Raw genomic sequence first — 21,047 nt, 5'->3', positions numbered from 1 at the left:
CTCTAACGATCCATTAATGCAGGACCACGTTATACCCTATGAAGCCTATGCTAGGGTTATGCTACACCTCTATTTCCCAATGATTTCTTCCATTCAGGCAAACAGCGTCCAATTCATCCCTGAAGTAATGAGAGCCTAAGTTATATACATTTCTGGTTTGTATCACTTGAGTACAACAGTATTTTCAGGCAGCCATTATAATCACAAGCTCAATGCAGGAATAAAAAGGAAAACATATGGAAAGAACTGGTTCAATTAAAACCTTATTTACTTTGCATATATGTATCACTTGTACTTCAACAGAACTATTTATAAATTTAAACAAGTAAGATTTTACCATTTCCTTGTTAAGAGATAAGATGTATGTTGGCAATGAAATCAAAGATTGCATAAAGTATGTATAATGTAGAACATACAGCTTGAAGCTATTTATAAGTGCTCTCTGCATTTCCAGGTTCGGTTTTTACAGTATAGCAGCCTGAAGCACTTAACTGTGAAAACATGATGCCTCTCTACTGCTCCTCCTACAGGAAAATGATTTCTCCTCAAAAGGCCTGAACCTAAGCCCTGTACATCGAGGGGAAAATCTCCATTGCTCTAAAAAGGAAAAGGTACCTATCTGCATCATCCTATAAATATAAAAAACAAACCAAAACCAAACCTGCATTTAACAGACTGAAAGACACATACCATGTAAATCAGAAGCAAGGAAGAAAAAAAATCCATAGTCACAGATTAAAAATGTCTACCTGAGACTGCACTGCATGGCAGAGTTGATCTGATCACACTCCTTCAGCAGCTTGGTTTGGATTGTCTCCTCCCCTGTCCTGCCTTTTCAGAGCAGGTTCTCAGAGCTGGCACATCTCTCCTGCCGGCCACACGCCACTGGCCTGGCATCAGGGCTGTGCAGGGACAAAAGGGCTGCTGTTCCCCGGCCTGCTCCTTTTACAAGTCTCTCATCACAGAGACTATATGCAAAATATGCAAAATGTTACCTTAAGACTGGAACGAGGTAAATTCAAGAAGGTCTGGGGAAGGGTCTGGGAGAAACTGGGGAGTACTGCCAGAGGAGGGTTATCACAGAAACAGCACCCACCCGAATGACCATCAGTGGGTTTTGGCATCTGGACTGCTGATTCTGCTGATTCATTTCATGGTTAGTCAGGGATCATAAAAGACAAAAAAAAAAAACCCAAGGCAAACCCACCAAACCTGTGTCACCTTCACTCCCTCATTTTTTCTCTCCAACTTACAAAAGACAACTGTTAACACATTAACTACCCCAAGTTCTGCTTAGAAATCTCTATTAAACCAGATCTTATCCATTTAAAACATCACAAATAACACACGCTCCATAAAACATCAGCAACAAACATTCACCCAAACCCTAGTTTCCGAATGTTTTTTTAACTGCGTTATCTGTTTCATTGAGAATTCAGCGCCTGTCTCCTGTGACAGAAGAGTGGCGTTTGCTGCACGGCAGATTTCACAGCACATCTGCCGCGGCGCTGGGAGCGGATGCAGAGGAGGCCGAGGCGACGCAGCGCTGGGTTTCAAGTAAAACTTCTCTCTCCCTAATGGAGTCCGCGGGGACAGCGCGCCGTGTCGCACCGCGCTGCACCTGAATGAGGATGTCAGCCACCGGGAGCCCGGCAAAGTGCTGACAGCAATATCACAGTGTACGGGCTCTTCTAAAGTAGCTTTGGGAAGTACCTACCTGTTCCTACGGATGAAAAAGTAAAAGTACGAAAGGGTATTTGTAAATCTATCCTTCTGCATTGTACTGCTGTGAACAGAACCAACCTCACTGGAAACACGTCACACAAAGACGCACGAGATTCCTTTGTAGGTTTCTCGAAATGCATATATACATTTCCACACGTAAAGATCAAAACGATATGGAACTTATTATCATACTATGTGTCAAAATAAATGCAATATTAACACAGACAGAAAAGAAAAACTAGCATTTCATAGAGAAATCTCAAATTCAGAAGTCACCCTAAGAGACAGGTATTCACACACCTTTTTACAGATGTGTGAACTCAAGTAGAGCTGCTTATTTTATGTTTGAGCTTGATCCTACTGAATATAATGAGGAAAATGGACATTAAAAGTTAATATTGTTCAAACTCATTGCAAGAATGAAAGAAACAGATTTTCTCCTGTCTTTTACTCAAGTCATTGAAGAAAACCACCGTGCTTTAATAAAGAAGTCACATGAAACCCTCTTATTAGTCTCACCCCAAATTCTTTCCTTTATTAGACCAAGTACATCAGGTATGTATTTATTAATATATATTCATACAGAATGGCAATGAATAAGTACCTTTGAAGAGCGTGCAGTTGTACTGCAACACTTCAAATTCTAAAGAAGGGTCTTTATGCCTAGAAGCTGTTCTTCCCAGAAAAAACGAGCAGCCTAATAAAGGATATTACCTATCTCTGTAAATCCAGTCTCGCTAAACTTTCTCTGTACTTCAGAACCTCTGGTATGATATATTTTTAACTAACAGAATGGCTGCATAGACTTTATATTCAGGCTATTAGTTAGAAAGTGATTTGTATTCTGTTTATATTTATTATAATTAATCTCAATTTTCAGTTTTATTTTGCTGATATACATTTCAATTCCATTACCATCAAATGCTGCTACTCGGCGCCTTTCCACCCACTAAAATGAAAAACATGATTTAAGTTTCAATATTATTCTGAGTAGTTCTTAAGAGCTGAATTTTCAGTGGGCTTTAAAGGTATATTTGAGAACATACATAAAGTTATACTTGTGTGTATACTGTTTGTGCAAGAACTTGCACATAGTTGATAAAGAAAGTCAGAGAATGCAAGAGATACCCCAAGTGTGCAAATCCTTTGGCAGGGGGCAAAACTCAAAGGTTTGCCCAAGAATGTAATTAGAAAAGAGGTGAGGAGGAAAGTGCAGATCTACTGTGATTTCTCAAAAGGAGGTTACTTTTTAAATTGCAATGGAAAAGAAAAACAAGCATGACAGAGGACAAACCATAGCCCAACTTCAAGGAGAAGAGAAGAGAATTTTGCTTGTGACATTCTGTACACCTTTAAGTTTTGGGAAGGAGGATTGCCAAGAACTATAATTGAGGGAGTTGTTGCTTTATAGTCAAGAAGGATTAAGAGCAGCTCAAAGATGTTGAGTACCTCTGTTCTCACTGACAACAGCAGAGTTTGAAAGTGCCCATAGTACTCGTAAACCTCAGGAAAGAAAAATAAGTCAGAAATATAAATGATTTTTCTAGAGAGAGTGAAAAAATACAGACAAGAATTACAAGAATATTTTAAGCCATTTCATGAATAAACGAAGGATTTCTCCCTATGAGAGCAAATCTCGCTTTTTGCTTGTTTCCATCTGTATCATGCAGTGTTTTAATTATGCAGCAGTCTCAACAAATAGATTGTCACAGCATTTTAGAGTAGCTAATTCTATTCAAAATGCTAGCACAAGATGGGATAATGTCTTTATTGGTTTGGCTTAGTTTAACCCACACACTCCTATTCGCTACTGACTTGAACAATTCAGGATACTATATCCATCAAAAAAAACTTATATTGTAAAAATATTAAGACTTGGATACACCCTAAAAATCAAAGTACTGCAAAGTACAAATTCAGGATTCTCCCCAGCTACTCAAAATCATTTTAAAAGCCTTGCCAAAAGATTCTAAAAACAATTGGTCGGGTAAAATATTTTAAGATTTGAAATAAGCATACCACTGTCTAGTTGAAATAGATGTGTTAGTAATCATGGCGAAACAAATGAGAACAGATATATAATACCTGATACAAACAAATGAACATAGTGCTCAAAAGTCACTGGATATAAAGCTCGTTACACCTCCTCACCCTATGTTTCAACTGGGAAGTGGCTACACCAGGGAAAATTTAGGAATGCACTTGATGTGTGTTCTCTTCAATAATAGATATAGCTATTGACAGTCCCTATATAATACTATATACTATTAATTTACCCAGAGAATTTAAAAATTACCATTAACTGATATCCGTAACTTCTGTTTTCTAGGTTTTTTACTCCATTTCAGTAGCCAGGTGCTATGACAATAACTTACCTGATTATTCAAAGGGAACTGAACTTTAGTGATAAACAACCAAGATATTTATAACTTCTGTTTTATAACTGCTCTTTATAACTTAGCTTATTTATATAGGCTAAACATGCATTTAGGAACAGATACTTCTTTTCTAAGAAGAATTCTAAAGAGAATTCATTCCTGATGAATGCAGATGGCCCGTGATCTCTGTTTACAGAAAGTGCAAGGCTGATTCACTGACTAGGGGTAATACACTGAGCTACAGAACAAGCTAATGCACGGCAACAAGCAAAGGTTTAAGGCACCAAGCAAGCCAGGACGCATAGAAAAACACTATCATTTTCCTTGTGTTATCTTTCTGACTTTGAAAGTAAATTACAAAATCTGTGGCAATAATGTTATTTCATATTTGTGCATATCAGGACCTTCCTATAAACTAGTACCTTGTAATTTGCTGTATATACCACCCTTCCTTTCCTGTTTTGGTTTTCAAAAGTTCTCAGAGCATAAATAACTTCTGTGTGATCAGGCTGGAGACAGAAAATGACCTATAGGTGTAAAAACCTTTTTAAATGAATGAATAGGAATATATTTAGAATGACTAGGAACAAATTACAAAGAGCTGCTTTGGTGAAAATCTGCAGCTGACAGAGGTGAAGAGTGATGACTAACGATATCAAAGAAAGGATACATACATGGCTTGGATATTTCTGTCAAATTGAATATGCATAATTTTGTTGTAAATAGCAGGTTATCTAATCAGCAAACCATACCCTTAAATTGAGGTACATTTATAGCAAAAATGTATCGATATTTGAGAAGAATTTCAGAATAACAAAGCACCTCAAATTTGAATTTCTTAGAAGAGTATGACTGCAGACCTTCATATGCTGTGCATTTCAATACACAGAGAGAAAAAAAAAATAATCTTGCCTTACCCGGCCAACTAGTATTGGTTCAGGTCCAGAAAATTCTTCTAATACAAACATTTGATTCCAAACCCAGCCTCTCTTGGAACGGTTCAAAACTCTTTGTTCTTCAGTTAGCCTTTTTAGTCCTGTACTAGATCCACTTGGTAGTACTTGAGATTGATTCATTGGAGCCATACAAATGGAAGGAAGGACAGTAATCCATAATATTATTAATGGAGTCCACGTATCCATAAGCATTTCCGTTAGTCTTTCTGGCATTGTACCACAAGCTACGCAAATCACCACAGAAATGAAATTATTATTTTGCTTTTCTCCAGACTGTAGCAATCCAATTCATCATGCAGTACAGAACATTTACTTACAGCTCCTCCATGTGTTTACAGCACAGTCAAGGTAAAAATAGCTTAGATTATAAAAACATGATCCATTGAGTTTTCCAGTCATTAAAGATTCCTGGTGGAGGGAGAGAAAAAAAAAAAGAAAAAAGTAAGTGACTACAGAGCTTAGGAGAGCATTCTGAAAGATATTATTTACTTTTACATCATAAAAAAGCCATATTAGGTTTTAAATTTGTAGTATATAATAGTAGTGCACATTAAATGGGTTAAAAAAAAATAAATTATGTGATTCTGTGAATTCCTTCATTGCCTGACATAGCGAGAGCAGAGCCAGAGAAATGATTACACACACTCAGGAACACATTTCACTTGCAGTTTGTCTTAGGGTCTGAAGAAGCTCCTGGCCTTCTTGCTAAGCCTGTACTTTTTACATAGGCAACTATAAACACTTAGCATGTCAAATAATAGAAGTCAAACAAAATAATGTTGTTACATACAGACTTACTCTCCTTTCCTCTGCAAAAAAAGTATTACTTCTAGTAATCATACAAGGCTCCAGCAATCCATTCTCATTTCAGTAATCACCTGGCTGCAGCAACACACGGCTCAGCAAAACCTTCACAGCCCAGCAGAGGACCAGGACTGGTAAGTCCTCTGTAAAATCCATGATCCCCAAACCAGACCAGACCTACCAGAGCCTAAAGTAGCTCATTTATGCACATCTGCACTACAGGACACTGAGCGTCTCTCGCTTTCAAGAAGACACACAGATCTTATTTCAAAGACATTTTCCTTGATGGACACTTGGGAGCATTTTGTCTTTCTTCCCCCATCCCTCCTTTCATGCATTAGAAAGTCCACACCAGGTTTCATCTCGATGTAAATATTCATTGAAATGGACAAACAAGTTAACATGGCAGGGCTTGCTAATGCCACAGTGATTGGCAAAACCTGAAATGCAGCCATGGATCACTTAGACAGACAGATGGGACATGGCTCAGGGAGAGGGGCTGCATTACTGCTACTCTAATGAGGTTGGAGTTTGGGAAAAAGATTCCTGATACATTTTCATCGACTGATTCATATCCAATCAGTCTCATGAGAAACCACCATATACAAGGAAGGTAGAAATGTCTACTCTTAAGCTTAAGGTGTGTCTTAGGCTGCTATTTTTTTTTTTTTTCACTTTAAAATGAGTTCCTAGTGTTGCACGTCTATGAAAATGCTGGGGATTTGGGTTTTTTTTGGGGGAGGGAGTGAGTGGGTTTGGGTTTTGAGCGCACACACTCATACAAGCTCATAGCTGAAAACATGAATAACGCCAGTAAAAGTCAGCTGTTATTTTAAAAGCAAACAATGTAAAAAGTCATTTTTTTTTAAACTTCAGTAATTGCCAAAGCAACTGTGAAATCTGTTGCATGAAAACCTGAAACTGTGAGAAACTTGTCTTGTTAGAAGGGGAGAAGAGCTGTTATCAAACTAAAACTCAATATCTCAAATAGCATGGGCGAATGGTAAGCTAATAGCGCGGGGCTTTGACAGTGCATCAAGAATGAGGTGAATACCCATTACAGAAGTAACTGTGGCTTAGAAACGTCGTTTAGACCTCGCTGCCGACTGAGATGGAAAGAAAGAAATCAGAGAACACAACGTGCTCTTGCTATGAGGTTTTTGGGAAAAATGTGAGGGAAGCAGGAGAAGCCTTCCATCTCTTGGCATTCTCTCAATCCCAGAAAGAGAAAAGGACAAGGAGCAAATAGTCTAATTGCTTGCTGGTCTGTCGAGGGAATTAACTGGAGGTGTCTACTGCTGCTTTCTGGCACGTGTTAAAAAGCTACATTTCCTGGGGCATGTTTGGTGGTAGAAGGTATCAAAAAAGAGAAACAGCCACACTTGCAATGAAAGTGGTAAAGTTTGTTTGTATGGGATCCTCGTGCATATGTGAGTGGACTTGTGGGGGCACGTGTCTGCCAGGGGACAGATTTTTGTGGTCCCTTCAATGGAGCAAGAATTGAAACACAGGAGAAATAGAACCACCATCAAACAGAATGATAAACTTACATCTCCAGACAATATTCAGGATTAAATGAAAAAGTGGGGGCATAAATTGAAAACCCAACTTGAGAACCTTTTCTATAGCTGAGAGTTTTCAGTGTTTACACTCAAAGTGATTTTTGACCCAGAAAGAGAGGTTCACCAGAAACAGAACAGTACATTACATCTTTGTCCAAGAAAGCCTTTAGAAGAACCCAAGTGGGCCATGACTGCCTTTCTTACTCTGCCAGTACAAATTGGTATGGTTCTTTTTACTCACAGGACCAAATAATAATGAAGTAAAGCACGTCTTTTCATATTCAAGAGGCTTTTTGAAAACAATTCCTAATTAATCATAACAGGCTGCCTTCTAAAGGAGATGAAATAAATGAGATAAAACAATACGATGCTCACAGAAACATTTTTGCTTGAAGAAAGAACAGGATATTTGTTTTTCAGGCTGCCACTCTGAATCCTTGGCAAGCTTTACGTTCCTTTCAGTGCATCCCTGCTCGGTTCCTCCCCCAGACTCCCTGCCTGTTACTCTTCACTTACTCCAATCAAATTTAGGTCCTATCCACTACCAGTAATGCAGAAGATGCACTGTGACTGGACTAGCCTCACAGCAGCTCCCTACTCAGCAATACCTTAAGGCAAACAAGAGTCAAAAGCACACCAAAAATATTAGCAATGCAAATATCACGTCATTAAGTCTAATTTAATAAAATAACCTGGTGAAGAGTACAGTTACACAAGCTCAACAAACACAAAAATGCAAGATTATAAGTACCAACAGGAAAGTCAGGGAAGTGCTAGTGCAAGGTAAAGAAAAAACCTGATGGGACTTCTGCACGTCTGACTGTACTGCAGGGGAATGTGGTCGGCGTGTGACAGCAGAGCTGGAGAAATTTCTCTCCAGTTCAACCCAGGCTGCTGGAGCCTTTTGAGAGTCATTTGGGATTTGCTGCTTCAGCAGTGAATTGTAGTGTTTTCTTCATGCAATGTATAGAAATTGTACTGTGCCCAAATTTCTTTACCAAATTTGGTGATGGATTTTCTTCTCCATTCCTGGGAGCAGAACACCATGTATGTGGTTGGGAGCTGATGGAAGGCATTATTAAATACTTGGCCCTATAATTTCCTTATTATATTTCACATTCATATACACAAATCAAAAAATGCCTAATAGTCAAATTAAAATGCTCTGGATTAGATGTGTAGGAGAAACTGATATGGCAACTGAAACAGGCTTTTCTACCAATATTACAAAGCGAGACATGAAGGGAGATGTGGCACAGGGAAGACTAGCAGGCAGGGCACAGTAGCGTTTTCCCTTCTTGTATGATGCCAGGGTCTGAAGTGGTGAGTATGGAATGACAGCAACATTATTCCAGTGAAGCCAGAACTACCCTTTGCTAAGCAACCAAAAGAGGACAAGCATGTGGCCCTTAAAGAGTGTACTTCCACCCTCATAAAGATTTTTTTGGTGTTGACAAAAGCATAATTTTTGCTTTGCATTTCCAGGTATGGCCCTGGGCTGATTTCTTTAAACAAGCTTCACTGCTGTTCTAAGTGGTTTCCCCTTATAGTGTATGATATATACAACTATAGATACAACTCTAATCCAGCAAAGCTGTTTACAAAACAGCCTTAGTTCTCCATGCATCCCTGAGAGGGGAAGTGATATTTAAAATACAAAGAATTTCTTTAATGTGGCAAATAGATGAAAGAAAATGTGACAATATGTCAGGTAGCAGGGATTCAGATAACTGTCTTAGGTTTCAAAAACATAAGAGTGGATTCATAAATTTGGTTCTCCATGCACGACCTATAGAAAAAGATACAAATAAAGCTGAGTGATTTGTTTTCCACTTATGTACGTGCTGATACACTTTTAGAAAAATATTATTCTATTAACAGGAGCATGCATCTTGGAGCACTGCTTGTAAAACTCTAGGCCATAGAGTGCCAAAGTTTTATTCAAGTACAACACAAAAAGTGATTACAATGAAGTAGGAGTTTATAACCTAACACCAGAACGTAACTAGCACACTAACTGCAGAAATTAATGTCATATACATTGCAACTGCTTTTGGAACAGAAAAAGCTATGTAGGTTACTTGTATGAGTGAGCTGCTTGCATAAAGCTAGAGTCAGGTATGACAGTAGATGGTTACAGCAGATACACTAACAGATGACAGCTCTCCTTTTGTATGTGAGTGGAGGAAAGCTTTACCATAGCTACAATATCTGACGTAACTAATTCTGTTACAATTATTTTAGAATCATCTTGTAGCTTTAAAAGGTGAACACCGGAATGCAGTAGATTTGTTGAAAAGATTAACAAAGTTGATAAAACTAGTTTAATATGTAAGGTTCTTACTGAAAAAGCAGCAAAAGATCATAAAAAGCTTCTAAAAAAATCAATTTATTTTTAGGTTTCAAACCACAGAATATCTATCTGGTCAAGTAAAACACTTTATTACGATGCTAGTGCATTGATTTACACAATGATGTTAGTTTAGAAGATTTTAGAGCCACTCTAGTGTTTCTTCTCTTAAGAGACACAGAGGGTTGTTGTATCAATTGCAACAAAGTTTTTTCTTTATTTCATTCTGCATTTACCTCATCATTTGTAGTGATGATATGTAACAGCTAAGGCCTTTGACCTCTTTATTTCATTAAAGTGGATTTTATCAATTCCTATGCAACTGCTATTAAGGCTAAAGAAAACCAAAACCAAACCAACAAACCAACGTGAAGTACTGGTTTGCCTAAATAAGCTTTACTAGAGATGCCAGACAAAAGTTAGTGATTTTTGCCTGAAGCAGGGATTTTTGTTAGAATTTTCAGGATCTGTTATATTTTGTACATTAAATGACCCCTTCCACATGCATTGAGAAGACGAATGTCAAACTGCCACCATACGAGGAGGTAAACGATAGATCAAGGCAATGGAGTCGCAGTGAAAATGTCTTAGGTATCCCCGTGCATAATCTCTAACTTTGATGCTAATTCAATATAAGCAAATCCGCATTACAATACAAGCATCCCCGAATAATTGATGAGAAGTGTTCATTTACTGATCACCTCGAGAGTCCCAATGGGCACGGTGCGACAGCCGGCAGGCAGCCTCTGCGCTCTGCGCGCTTCCTGGGGAGCCAAGGAATTCCATCCCACCCACATGGGCTTTCGTGTCCACAACAATACATTTTATTTCATTTCTACCAGAAATAAGGATCCTTCTTCTAGCAAAACAGAGCTGTGGGCAATAGTTTTATCATAGGTTAGAAGAATAAAATAGGAAAGTTAAGCAGGTGTATGTGACAAAAATTTACATCTTGTGACTTTATCTGAAATTCATTAAGCAACAATGGGTTTCTCTTTACGCTGTCACAGGTTTCCCACAGCTCATACCATGTATTGTATTTCCCCTGTCAATAGGGCTGCAAACTTGGGGCTCATTTTAACAGCCTGGACTCAGGTGTCGGTATTTTTTAACTTTTAGTGTTTCCTTTACTAACATGCAAGTAAATTCTTTGTTATTGTTTAATTTTTTTATTTATTTTTTTTTAACCTCTGGCCATTTCTTTCCTTCCTGTTTTCTTCTCCCTGCAGCAGCTTCAGTATCTGTCGGGTTTGGTTTTTTTGGCTTCACACTGCTCTTCCTGTTCCTCAGGCTCTTTAGGTTTACTTTTACTGCTGCAGGTATTGGCTACACTACCACTTCTGCTTCCTAGCCCCATTTCTCAAGGATTCAGACAGGGTCCTTTTCCATCAATAGCAGCAACATGATGCAAAGCCTTCCCACCGTGGGAAGCACAATTAGCTTTCCTTCATTGATCCTCTTTTGGCAGCACAATAGAGCCTTAAGTTTTCAATAGTAAAAATATAAGGCCTTAGCAATCCAGTCTCACTTGTAGGAATAATTCTTACTCATAAGAGAACTGTGGTAAGGACTTTAATTTGCCATTAAAGCAGAACAAAACCAACGTCCATCAGAACAGAACTATCAAGACACCATAAACAACAAATAATCATGTCGTCCTTGCCCGCATAACTTTGCTAATACTCATCCTATTTCCAGTACGTATCCATTATACTGTACCTGAACCTGATTTTAAATTGCCTTGGATGAGGCAGCACTCTCATGTTTCTGCTGCGAAGGAATGAGCACTTCTTGCCATAAATACTAACTGCTATTCTTCAGTGGATTACTCATTTGTGTAAAGATTACTCACGTTTCCCAAAAGAATTAAAATTAAAAAAGCAGTTCTTGACCTTCCTGCGAGATGAGGAGGGGCTGAGGCTGTAAGCAGCCAGGCTATGCTGAAGACCACGCACACAGTGCCCACTAAGTGCCCCTCCTGGGCCCTGCTAGACTTTGCTGCCTCTCTATCTGCCAGCATCACCGCGTGTGCACTCACTCCCTAACCCAGTTCTGTCAAAGTGATCTTGTTAACTTAAACGCTTTTAATAGTAAGGTGTTTTTTAAACCAAATCATTTTGACAGAGCTGGGTTGGGCCATTGCTCATGCTATTCTTCCACCAAGAGCAATTTTAATTTCAGGTTTTTGCCCGCCTCACAACATGCCAGCTGCATGCTTCCAATAATTCCTCTCCATTCCCATTCCTTTCTTCACTGCAGTTCGCTATCCCTGCACTTGTGCTATTTGCAAGGCAACACTGTCAGCCAGATGAGCGAAATGGGGGATTAAAAACAATTGCAACAAACCCCTGTTTCAAGCAGTCTTTTCCCTCAAGTTTACAACCCAGCTCGTTGCACTGATGTATTTTACAGCATGGCTGCACAAGCAGTTGCATCAGCACAAATAAAGAGCCCATAAACTATAGGACAACACCACAAAGTTTTGCAAACAGCCGTGCTGCCAAAGAGCATATGAAGTTTGACAATATGCTTTAGAGAGCAGTCGGACAAATAGTTGAATCAACAAAACTGAGTGGAGGATCATTTCTGGAAAAAAAGAAAGAGCAAGCAATTAGGGACCCTGACGGACCCTGAGTATATAACCGTGGCAGTCTGATGCAGCTCCATTCGTGGGGGCTGGCAGGTTTTAGGGGTGGAAACCTCTCCCACCGTTCTGAGCACAGGCTCTGTCGGGAGGGGAAGTCCCAGGATCCTGACCCCCAGCAGCACAGCAGAGAGGGGCTGCACGCAGCAGCAGCCAGCAGCAGACTCCGGGCCACGCACCTTCCAGGCATGGCCCCAAATCATAATTATACTTTGTAGCTGCTCTAAATTTCACTGACTAACAGTGATTTTAAGGGACTGTTATGTCACCTGGAGTTAAATGTAACATCGAAAAGCATTATCCACACGTCCTTTCCTTTGGCCAAGCACCTGAAATTTCAAAGGAAGGGAAATGAGATGGGAAATGTTACGCTAACTCTGCTGTAGCAGCAGGGTGACATACACCTGAAGAATACTTTGTGCTGTCAGAGACGTGCAGGAGAGGATCCTGCCAATACAAGTGCAAATCAATTGCCTGAGTTTATTCTGATATATTACGTGTGGCAATTTGCTTATGGCTGCCTGCAGAATCAAAGGCAGTTATGTAAAGAATTACTTATTCCAGCAAAAATGGTAACATACACTACCTCCCTCTCTCTTTTGGACTTACATGTTCTGTCCTACACACAGAGAATCCAGTATGCAAAGATTTGCCACCTTATTTTTTATGCTTAGTCATGAACTGCTGCTCTTTATAGTTATGTTATACATCTGAACAGTTCTTTAGGTTATTAAGTTTGCTATTAAGCTTGTGTCAAATACTAAGGGACTGTTTTAAGACCAGTGTTCATCAGTCTTTGTATTGCATATGGCTGATGGAATCCATAGACGTGCAGAAATACACATCCCAGTACAGAAATGCAACAGTTTCCTCAGTATTTAGGATGTTTAATATTTATTGGGGGATTTATTAATCTATCTATAAGATTATTATTAGCAAAAGCAGGTTACTACAGTTTTAGGGGTCTGCTTCAGAGGCAGAGAGAAGGAAATCTTAGAAAACCTGTTCTGAAATAAATTCTTCTTCCTTAGTTTCCCTACTCCTTTGCTTTAACCAGGAACCGCCGTGACTGGTGTTCTGAACTAGAGATGAGGCTGCTACAGGATATAGGTCATTACACAACTTGACTAATGCTTTGAGATAAAGAGAAAATGATATGCACATCACATTGAAACACATCTTCTTTAATCAAAGTAATATATTGTAACAAATTGTTCATTATTCCCTGATTGCTTAACATGATACTTTATCATATCTACAAACCCTATTCTATGTTAGTGACTACCCACATGTTTTTTATACTTTTTGGCAAATACGTACTTTCAGAAAATCCTCTTTAAATAAACAAGAGTATCATGGCCCTGTGATGTCATGCTTATTGTTTAACTTCTATTAGAATCCACTGAAAATCTTATTGGGGATTTTTTTTTTGCTCTTCAACAGTAAAATCAAGATGGGCCAACTTTACAGTATCAGAGTCTTGGCAGCTTTAAAGCTGTCAGTCTTTCCAGAAGTGTTCACTATTTGACAGAACCAGAGTGCAATTAAAAAAAATACCAAGTGTTGTTAGCACTTTCAAACTATTTTTTCTACTTTATTATTAATTGCATTGTACAATGCTCAGGAATTCTAGTCAGAAATCCAACTCCAGTAGACACTGTAGAGATACAGGACTAAGTGGCACTATGTGCTCCACAGGCTGCAATTAAAATAATACAACTTGTTTTATTGCATTTCTTCTCCGATGAAATTATTATCTACAAGGTTTTAGTGTTGGGGGCTTGGGTGTTTTTTGTGGGAATTTTCTTTTTGGTTTTTAAATTTTTCATGACAAAATAATAGGTATTAAAATCATAGAATAGCTTAAGTTGGAAGGGGCGTAAAAGATCATCTAGTTCAATATAGCTATCTTAGGTATTTGCAAACTTCCTTTCAACCTTTTATACTTAGAAAAGAAAAAAAAAAAAAATTGTTTTTGGGTTTCTAGGAGTCAGATACTCCACTGATGCGTGTCAAAACATCAGTTCACCTCACAGCGTTGTGCTGAGAAGCTCACGATGCAGGCTCAGAATGGAGAGGGAAGAAAGTAAAAAATCTGTTTGAATGACCAAGGTGGTCCAGAAACTCAAATATGACAAGAATAGTTGTATCTGCATTGTTTTCATTCTATAGTAAGAGCAAGAAAGGAACCGAAGTAATTTTTTATTCTCTACAGTCCACTGATTAAAGCGATTTTCCTTTGACTAAAATAGAACTGCATTACATATAGATTTAATAGCTTCAGCTCATGCCAACCTCATCTCTCAAACCGATGCTCATTTTTACGAGGGTGTATTACATAATTTGAAGACCTATATCACTTTTAAAGAGCGGGGGGGGAAGGGGAAAGGCAAGTTGTGCACAACACGAAGAGACCTCATCAAAAGGCAAACAGATTGGCCTGTGACTGAGAATTAGGTGTTAACCATGCTCTGCCTAGGGCATCGTTTATCATGAGAGTTTCAGCAGCTGGGATGTGCTTATCCTGTACTTGCTGAAAAGTGTTTAAATATTAATGGAGGACATAAATATCTTGCTTTCCGGGCTTCTTTTTCAGTCTTTTTTTGATATACAACAGAGCGCACATTTTCATTGGTTTTCTTTAGGGAAGATTAGGTACTCTCTACATAATTAAACAAAACATAATAATTAAGGAAAAACTCACAAGTTTTCCTGATTAAACTAACAATATAAAATTATGACGGGTCACCATGATTTTAGTGAAAGCTATATATACTTTCCAGCCATATACTTAAACATGTGTGTACCTAAAAAAACCCAACCTTTAAAAGTAAAAATGTGAACATAACCGGACTTTTCTAACTACATACGGTACTTCTGCAGTAAACCTACTCAAATCTTTTTGGCTGAAACATATGACATTAGAACTGAAGCTCTTCAATTTTGCATTATGGAATTTGATGGTAGTTTTACCATCAACTCATTTGAGTTGTTTGAAAAGAATTAGGTTCCTCTAACATGAAACTTAATTCTTTTGCAGTTGCCAGGTTGAGGGATTTTTCTGGTTTGTTTTTTTTTTTTTTTTAATTTATTTGTTTGTTTTAATCTAACTTGTAAATGCACAAACAATAAAGCTCAGAGACTCGAATAAACAACTCAATCCAAGTTTCAGCGACATAAGAATTTAGGTCTGATGATCTGTTACTTACATGGCAATCACAGCTGTTGCATTTAATCCAAAAGAGGTTCACAGCTGAAGTGTTGCTCAATTGCAAAACTCAACTAATGACCTGCACTACATCTGAATGCATAGTCCCTTTGCATCAGTATTTAGGGACTTCAATATAATGATTTTTATATATATTAAAACCCCATGAAAATAATCATATACATGTGTATATTTTATATGATAATCAGTGATTGCAAAGGAAATGGATTTAAATGGTTATCTGAGTGCCTCAAATGAGGCTGAGCACTGCTTTCCAGGAGTAAGCAACTTCGACCCGACATACACCAAATTACAAAGCTGAAACTGTGAACTAATGACTACCAAGGCTGACTGCTTCCATAACATTTTGAAGTCCCACATCCAGTTGCAAAGACCCAAGAAACACTTTTCCGAGCTTGTCCATGACTTAGGCATCACAGGGTGCAGTAGACGCTTCTCATGGAAGGTTTCACTTACTCAGATCTAGGACTGGTTGACAGTAGTCATTTCAAATACACACCAAGGTGCTGATCATTCTCCATGCAGATGATTTCCATAAGACACATCATGCTCTACATCTTGGAAAATCAATTCTAGAGTATTATCATTGCACCTCATGGATAAAGGCTAGTCTCACGACTCAGGCAGGTAGAAATCAGTCTCTTGCCTGGAGTCAGAGGCTTTAAACTCCATCTCTCGGTAACTGAACTGGTTCAGAAATCATCTTTCCTTTTCAGCTTGCGCTTACCACTTCAGATACCATCTGTATCCCAATGTTTTTTGGGAACAACATTTTATTAATATAGTTGAAATATCACTGTGTTAGTGTTATTTACTTGGTTGACAAAATGGGAAACGTGCTAAACAGATTCCAGAACAAAGGGTTGTATCTGAGGAGGGGCGAAAACATTTATATACACACATTTGAAATCTAAAATTGGACTTTATTTTGTTCTATTTCTATCTACTGCTCAAATAGTTACGTTCAGAAAGCTACGAAGTGAGCCACCTTTTCTATGGCAACAACACTAAGAAAAATGTTGAGTTTCCATCAACTAATTTAATTCTACTGATGCAATCTTATGGTAGAGATGATGTTTAAAATGTTCCAAGCTCAAAATGCCTTAGCATTTCCCTCCCACTGACAGAATTTAGTTTGTATTATTTTAAACTCATAGTTGAAAGCCTCTTATGATACAACTACAGTGTATACCGTAAGCATATAATAGTATTAATAGTACATCCAAAAGGTCAGGCTCTAATATCAAAATGGAAAACAGAATAGAAAAGGAATACTGTTAAGATATACAGCATGTTATGGGTACTGGATATGCTATAAAAATACCTGTTTGGACTACATAGCATGAGCAGTTTTCTGTTGCAGAGTGTTCATAATCACCACTTAGAGATAAGCAGCACCAAGAGCTTAAAGTACACATTGACATTTCCTTCTTGTTCACAAACTTAGAGATCAGTATTTTTTCCCCTTGAAAGTCTCTCAAGTTTTGGAAATTATCTGTGTGTATCAAGGGTCAAGTGGGTGGGTTCTAGGCCCCTAATTTCAATAAGTCGCTGAAAAAGTCCGTAATGCACTTGGGTCTTTTGAAATGAAGATTTTTAAAAAATGAAACCGTCGTCTATGTGAGAAGAAACAGAAAGACAAATCAGGAAGTATTTCTTATTAGTAACAGACCTAAATCCGTATCCATGGCTGATTAAGTGTTCTTACAAGTAAGAGTTCTATATCCTGAAGAAGGAAGTACAAGTATATTTTTTTTCTACATAAAACGATGCAGCCTATGTTAACTGTGATACAAATAAAGTGTCCAGGGACCTATTTATGTGGTAAAGGTGCAATATTATTGAAAAAATTCTGAAGATTACCAATGACAAAGTGAATTTAAATCTGATTGTGGGACTATTTCCCCCTTTATAACTCTCTTCAGACTTCAGTAGCAGGAGCTGATGGGAATGACCAGAGTATATTGAAAAACCACTGAGTGACTTCATCTAAGGAGGACTGTACCTCAGCTCACAAAGATGAAAACTGTTTTTAAAAATGGAAGGTGTAAAGGATTAGATGTCCTATACGAGGGTACTTCTTACTAAAACCAGCTGCATTTGTTAAGCAGGAACACGTACTTCTTATTGATTTTTTAATATAGAAGAAAATGTCCAAAGTTAGTTTCTTGGCTAGCAGCCTGCTCAGTTAACAAACTGCTCATCTATAACTTAAGAACCAACTTGCATGAAATACTTCAATCTCCAAGGACACTGAAGGCCCTCGGCTTACAACTAGGCACGGAAATCAAAATTCTTTAGAGCCAGGATGGAAGTTTTAAAAAAAGAAGGGAGAGTTAGTATATAGCAAGCCTAGGAAGAAGCTAGAAGAAATCTGTGCTCATTCTGCATGCAGCAAGGTAGAACAATAAGGCTGAATAGATGAAAACCTTAGGCTAGAACACCACATCATAATCACTTCCCTTCCCAGGGTTTTTCCATTGCAAAGATTCATACAATTAGGCTGGGAGGTGACTACAGAGAGCTTCTAGGTTTTGATGCTGTCACATTTTATGGGTGTGAAAGCTGGTAATTTCACAGGTATGCAAAATACTAACTTCTAGTTGCTTTATCGTTGTATTTAAAACAGGTAAACGTACACTAGGGTAGTTTTTCAGACCTCCAAATGTATACGTTATTTACTTAAATTTACTGAGAAGCCTCTTGTTTATAAGTCTGGTATTAAATGTAGAAGAGGAATATTTTTCATACAAAAATACTGCATATTTCTGTTTATCCTTATTGAGGAGAAACTCTTGAAGAATTTCCAAAAGAGGATGAACAAAGTTAAGAGGATTCTTTATCTATAGCTTCGGTAGTTATCAGCTCTATTCTTTAATTGAAACTGAAATGAGCAGCTGTTAGCTTCCCTCCTATTAAGCACTAACATGGTAGATTTGAAACAATACACAGTTAATGCTATTTGATATCTTAAAATCAGCACCCCCGAAGAACATCTGGCTGTGGCAGCCAGAGACACAAATGGCAAGCCGTTTATGCAATCAAGGTGCCTGTTTAGAAGCATCAGCCTTTACGAAAGTTGTACGAGTATTTATTCCTACTTCCAGAGGAAAAAAAAAAAAAAGAATCGTTTGCATGAAACGGAGCATGTGTGTTTGTGCCTGCCTGAAAGAGAAGAGGAGGGAGAGAGAAGTGAGGGTATAGAGTTTGATACCTGTTGGCAACGTGAGCAGGTTTGTGTAACGCTGTTATGTGCCAGGTTGGATTGATTCCACTCTATTTAGTCTGGTACTAAACGCAAACTGTTTGAATTGAGACAGATTCAAGACGTGACTGAACAGCAGCGAACCACAAAGGAATTTCTGCCTATGTTAACTGGTGTCACCTTCATGGCGGTAGGCAGTGTCTAAATAAGGATTTGAATTAATCTCTTCTATAATATCCACACAGAAACTGCCACAGGCTTTCTGTGCTGAAGCTTTGCAGTGCCTCCCAGGCTCCCCAGCCAAGCACCGTACACAGGTCTGATACTGTCTAGCAGGGATGCTGTCTGACAGCTCGGGGCTCCCGATTGGGATGCTGCTACCCAGCAGATAGTGTAGCCAAGCAGAATGTAAGGACGTGTTACTCCTCTGCCTTCCTCAAAGAGAAGATGAAGCGTTTAGTGGAACAGCCTGCTCCAGGGGTCGGCAGACTCCTGCATTTCTTCCCTGGGAGCCTTGGCAGTCATGCGCCTAACCCGCGACTGGAGCTAAGGGGCTTTTTCTCCCTCTCCAAAGTTTCAGCTGGGTGCATTAGCTGTTTAGTCAACCAAAGAAAGGGAAGGAAAACAACTTGTGGGACAGGGATGACTCCTGGCTAGTTATGGCTAAAGATTCATTCCCATCTCCGCTTTCAAGAGGAAGAGCGGTATTTGTGGGATGCTTTCCTCTCCGAAAGTAGGAAAGGAAGCTATCACACCATTCCTATGTATTTATTTATCTAGGGGGTGCAAAGCTTTGGGGAGAGGGAAGGTGGTGATAAATCAGGGGGATATCCCCCCTTCACGGTTCTTCCAGCCTCCTCCTCCCTCATTTACATATCTGGCTGGTGGGTGATTTTTATTCTCAGCACGAAAACTGCAATCTATTTCAATGCATGAATGCAGCCCTGCATCTATTCAACACAGTGAAATAGCCCAGAGATTTATAGTACTAAATAAGAAAACAAGAAGAAGAAATGGGTTCTCCAGCCTTGGAAGCAACCCTCTGTGATCCAAAGTCCTCCTGATCCTTTTAAGAGGGGGAAAGAAGGGGAAAAAAACCACCCAAACCCACCCTAAAAACAAAACAGGAGGAGAAACAGGCACACCACCACCACCACCGCTCCTCCTCCCAAGGGAATAATAAAAAAAAATTCCTAACTAGCATCCCATGACATTTTCATTATCAGGAATTTCAAAACATCTGACTTAATAAGCCACTACAGTTCAGCCTAATACCGTACCTATTAACGAGGAAGGCACTCGCACAGTGCACCTTGCAAGAACACAGACACTAAGTCAAAAAGAAATCTACAGAGAGACAGCCCTCTGCCAGCGAGACATAAATAATAATAATAAAATGAATACTCACTCTTTCAAGGACCAAGGAAACCGCCTGCTGACAGCCACTTCACGCACGGATTGAAAGGCTGAGGTAAAAAACATTAGCCAGTCCCTGTGAACAGGCAGGATTCTCCAGATTTTCTTCTCATGCTTTTTGAGGCTGCTGATGCTGGAGGAGATGCTGGTTACTTAGCTTCTCGGGTTTCTGCGCCTGCATGCTAAAGTGCAGTTATTAATTTCTCCCTTCGCACAAGCCAGCGGCAGCAGCACGTCTCCAGGAAAGCAGGGATATTCCAAATAAATCCACTAATTCCGGGTCTGAGCGCTCCAACGTGCCTGCCTGCCAAATGTAACTGTGAAGTGATGTGGAAAAGTGAGCTGGGAGCCTCCCCTGACAGCTCTTATTGGGCTGATCTCGGAGGCAGGTCTAGCGCTTGGAAATTCGTGTAAGCAGTTTTGGGTGGTGGTTTTTTCCCCCCCCCTCCGTCCCTCCCTCCCCTCCCTCCCTCTCCCTTCGCACCCCCCTCACCTCGCCTTCCACCCGGGAAGCACACAACTTTTCCACAGACCCCGCAGCCGCTCCTTCCCCGCCGCCGCCCGCAACCCCCAACTCCGCGCCGGGGCATCTCCCTCAGCCCAGGCGGGAAGAGGGGGGCGCGGGGACGGGGTGGGGGGAAGAGCCGGGCTCCGAGGAGCCCGCCGGGGCCGGGACGCGGCCGCAGCGCCGGCAGACGGGGAGGAAGAGCGGCGGTGAATCGCGGCGGGGGCGGGAAGGAGCACCCCCCCCTCCCCCCCCCCCCCCCCTCGGCGGGGA

At 39.6% G+C, this 21,047-nt stretch overlaps 1 protein-coding gene across 3 annotated transcripts in view; it reads right to left on the bottom strand.

Annotated features, from left to right (window-relative positions):
* The window catches only part of CDH8 (cadherin 8, type 2), a 146,892-nt gene extending 126,111 nt beyond the window's left edge, over positions 1 to 20,781 (bottom strand). For 2 of the 3 annotated variants that reach the window (XM_014942496.1, XM_014942498.1), the window contains exons 1-3: positions 20,262 to 20,649; positions 5,377 to 5,467; positions 5,021 to 5,283 (exon numbers count right to left, since the gene is read on the bottom strand). In XM_014942496.1, the coding sequence (XP_014797982.1) occupies positions 5,021 to 5,283; positions 5,377 to 5,458 (345 nt within the window). In that variant the 5' untranslated portion in view covers positions 5,459 to 5,467; positions 20,262 to 20,649. Of the gene's footprint in view, positions 1 to 5,020; positions 5,284 to 5,376; positions 5,468 to 20,261; positions 20,650 to 20,762 lie in introns of those variants that run through there. The other variant, XM_014942497.1, reaches the window with a different exon arrangement.
* Between the last annotated feature and the right edge of the window lie 266 nt (positions 20,782 to 21,047).

This window comes from Calidris pugnax, unplaced genomic scaffold, assembly GCF_001431845.1.
Source record: "Calidris pugnax isolate Ruff unplaced genomic scaffold, ASM143184v1 scaffold28, whole genome shotgun sequence".
Lineage (NCBI taxonomy): Eukaryota > Metazoa > Chordata > Aves > Charadriiformes > Scolopacidae > Calidris > Calidris pugnax.
The sequence above is the reverse complement of the archived record's forward strand: the minus strand, read 5'-3'. Positions and strand labels throughout refer to the sequence as shown.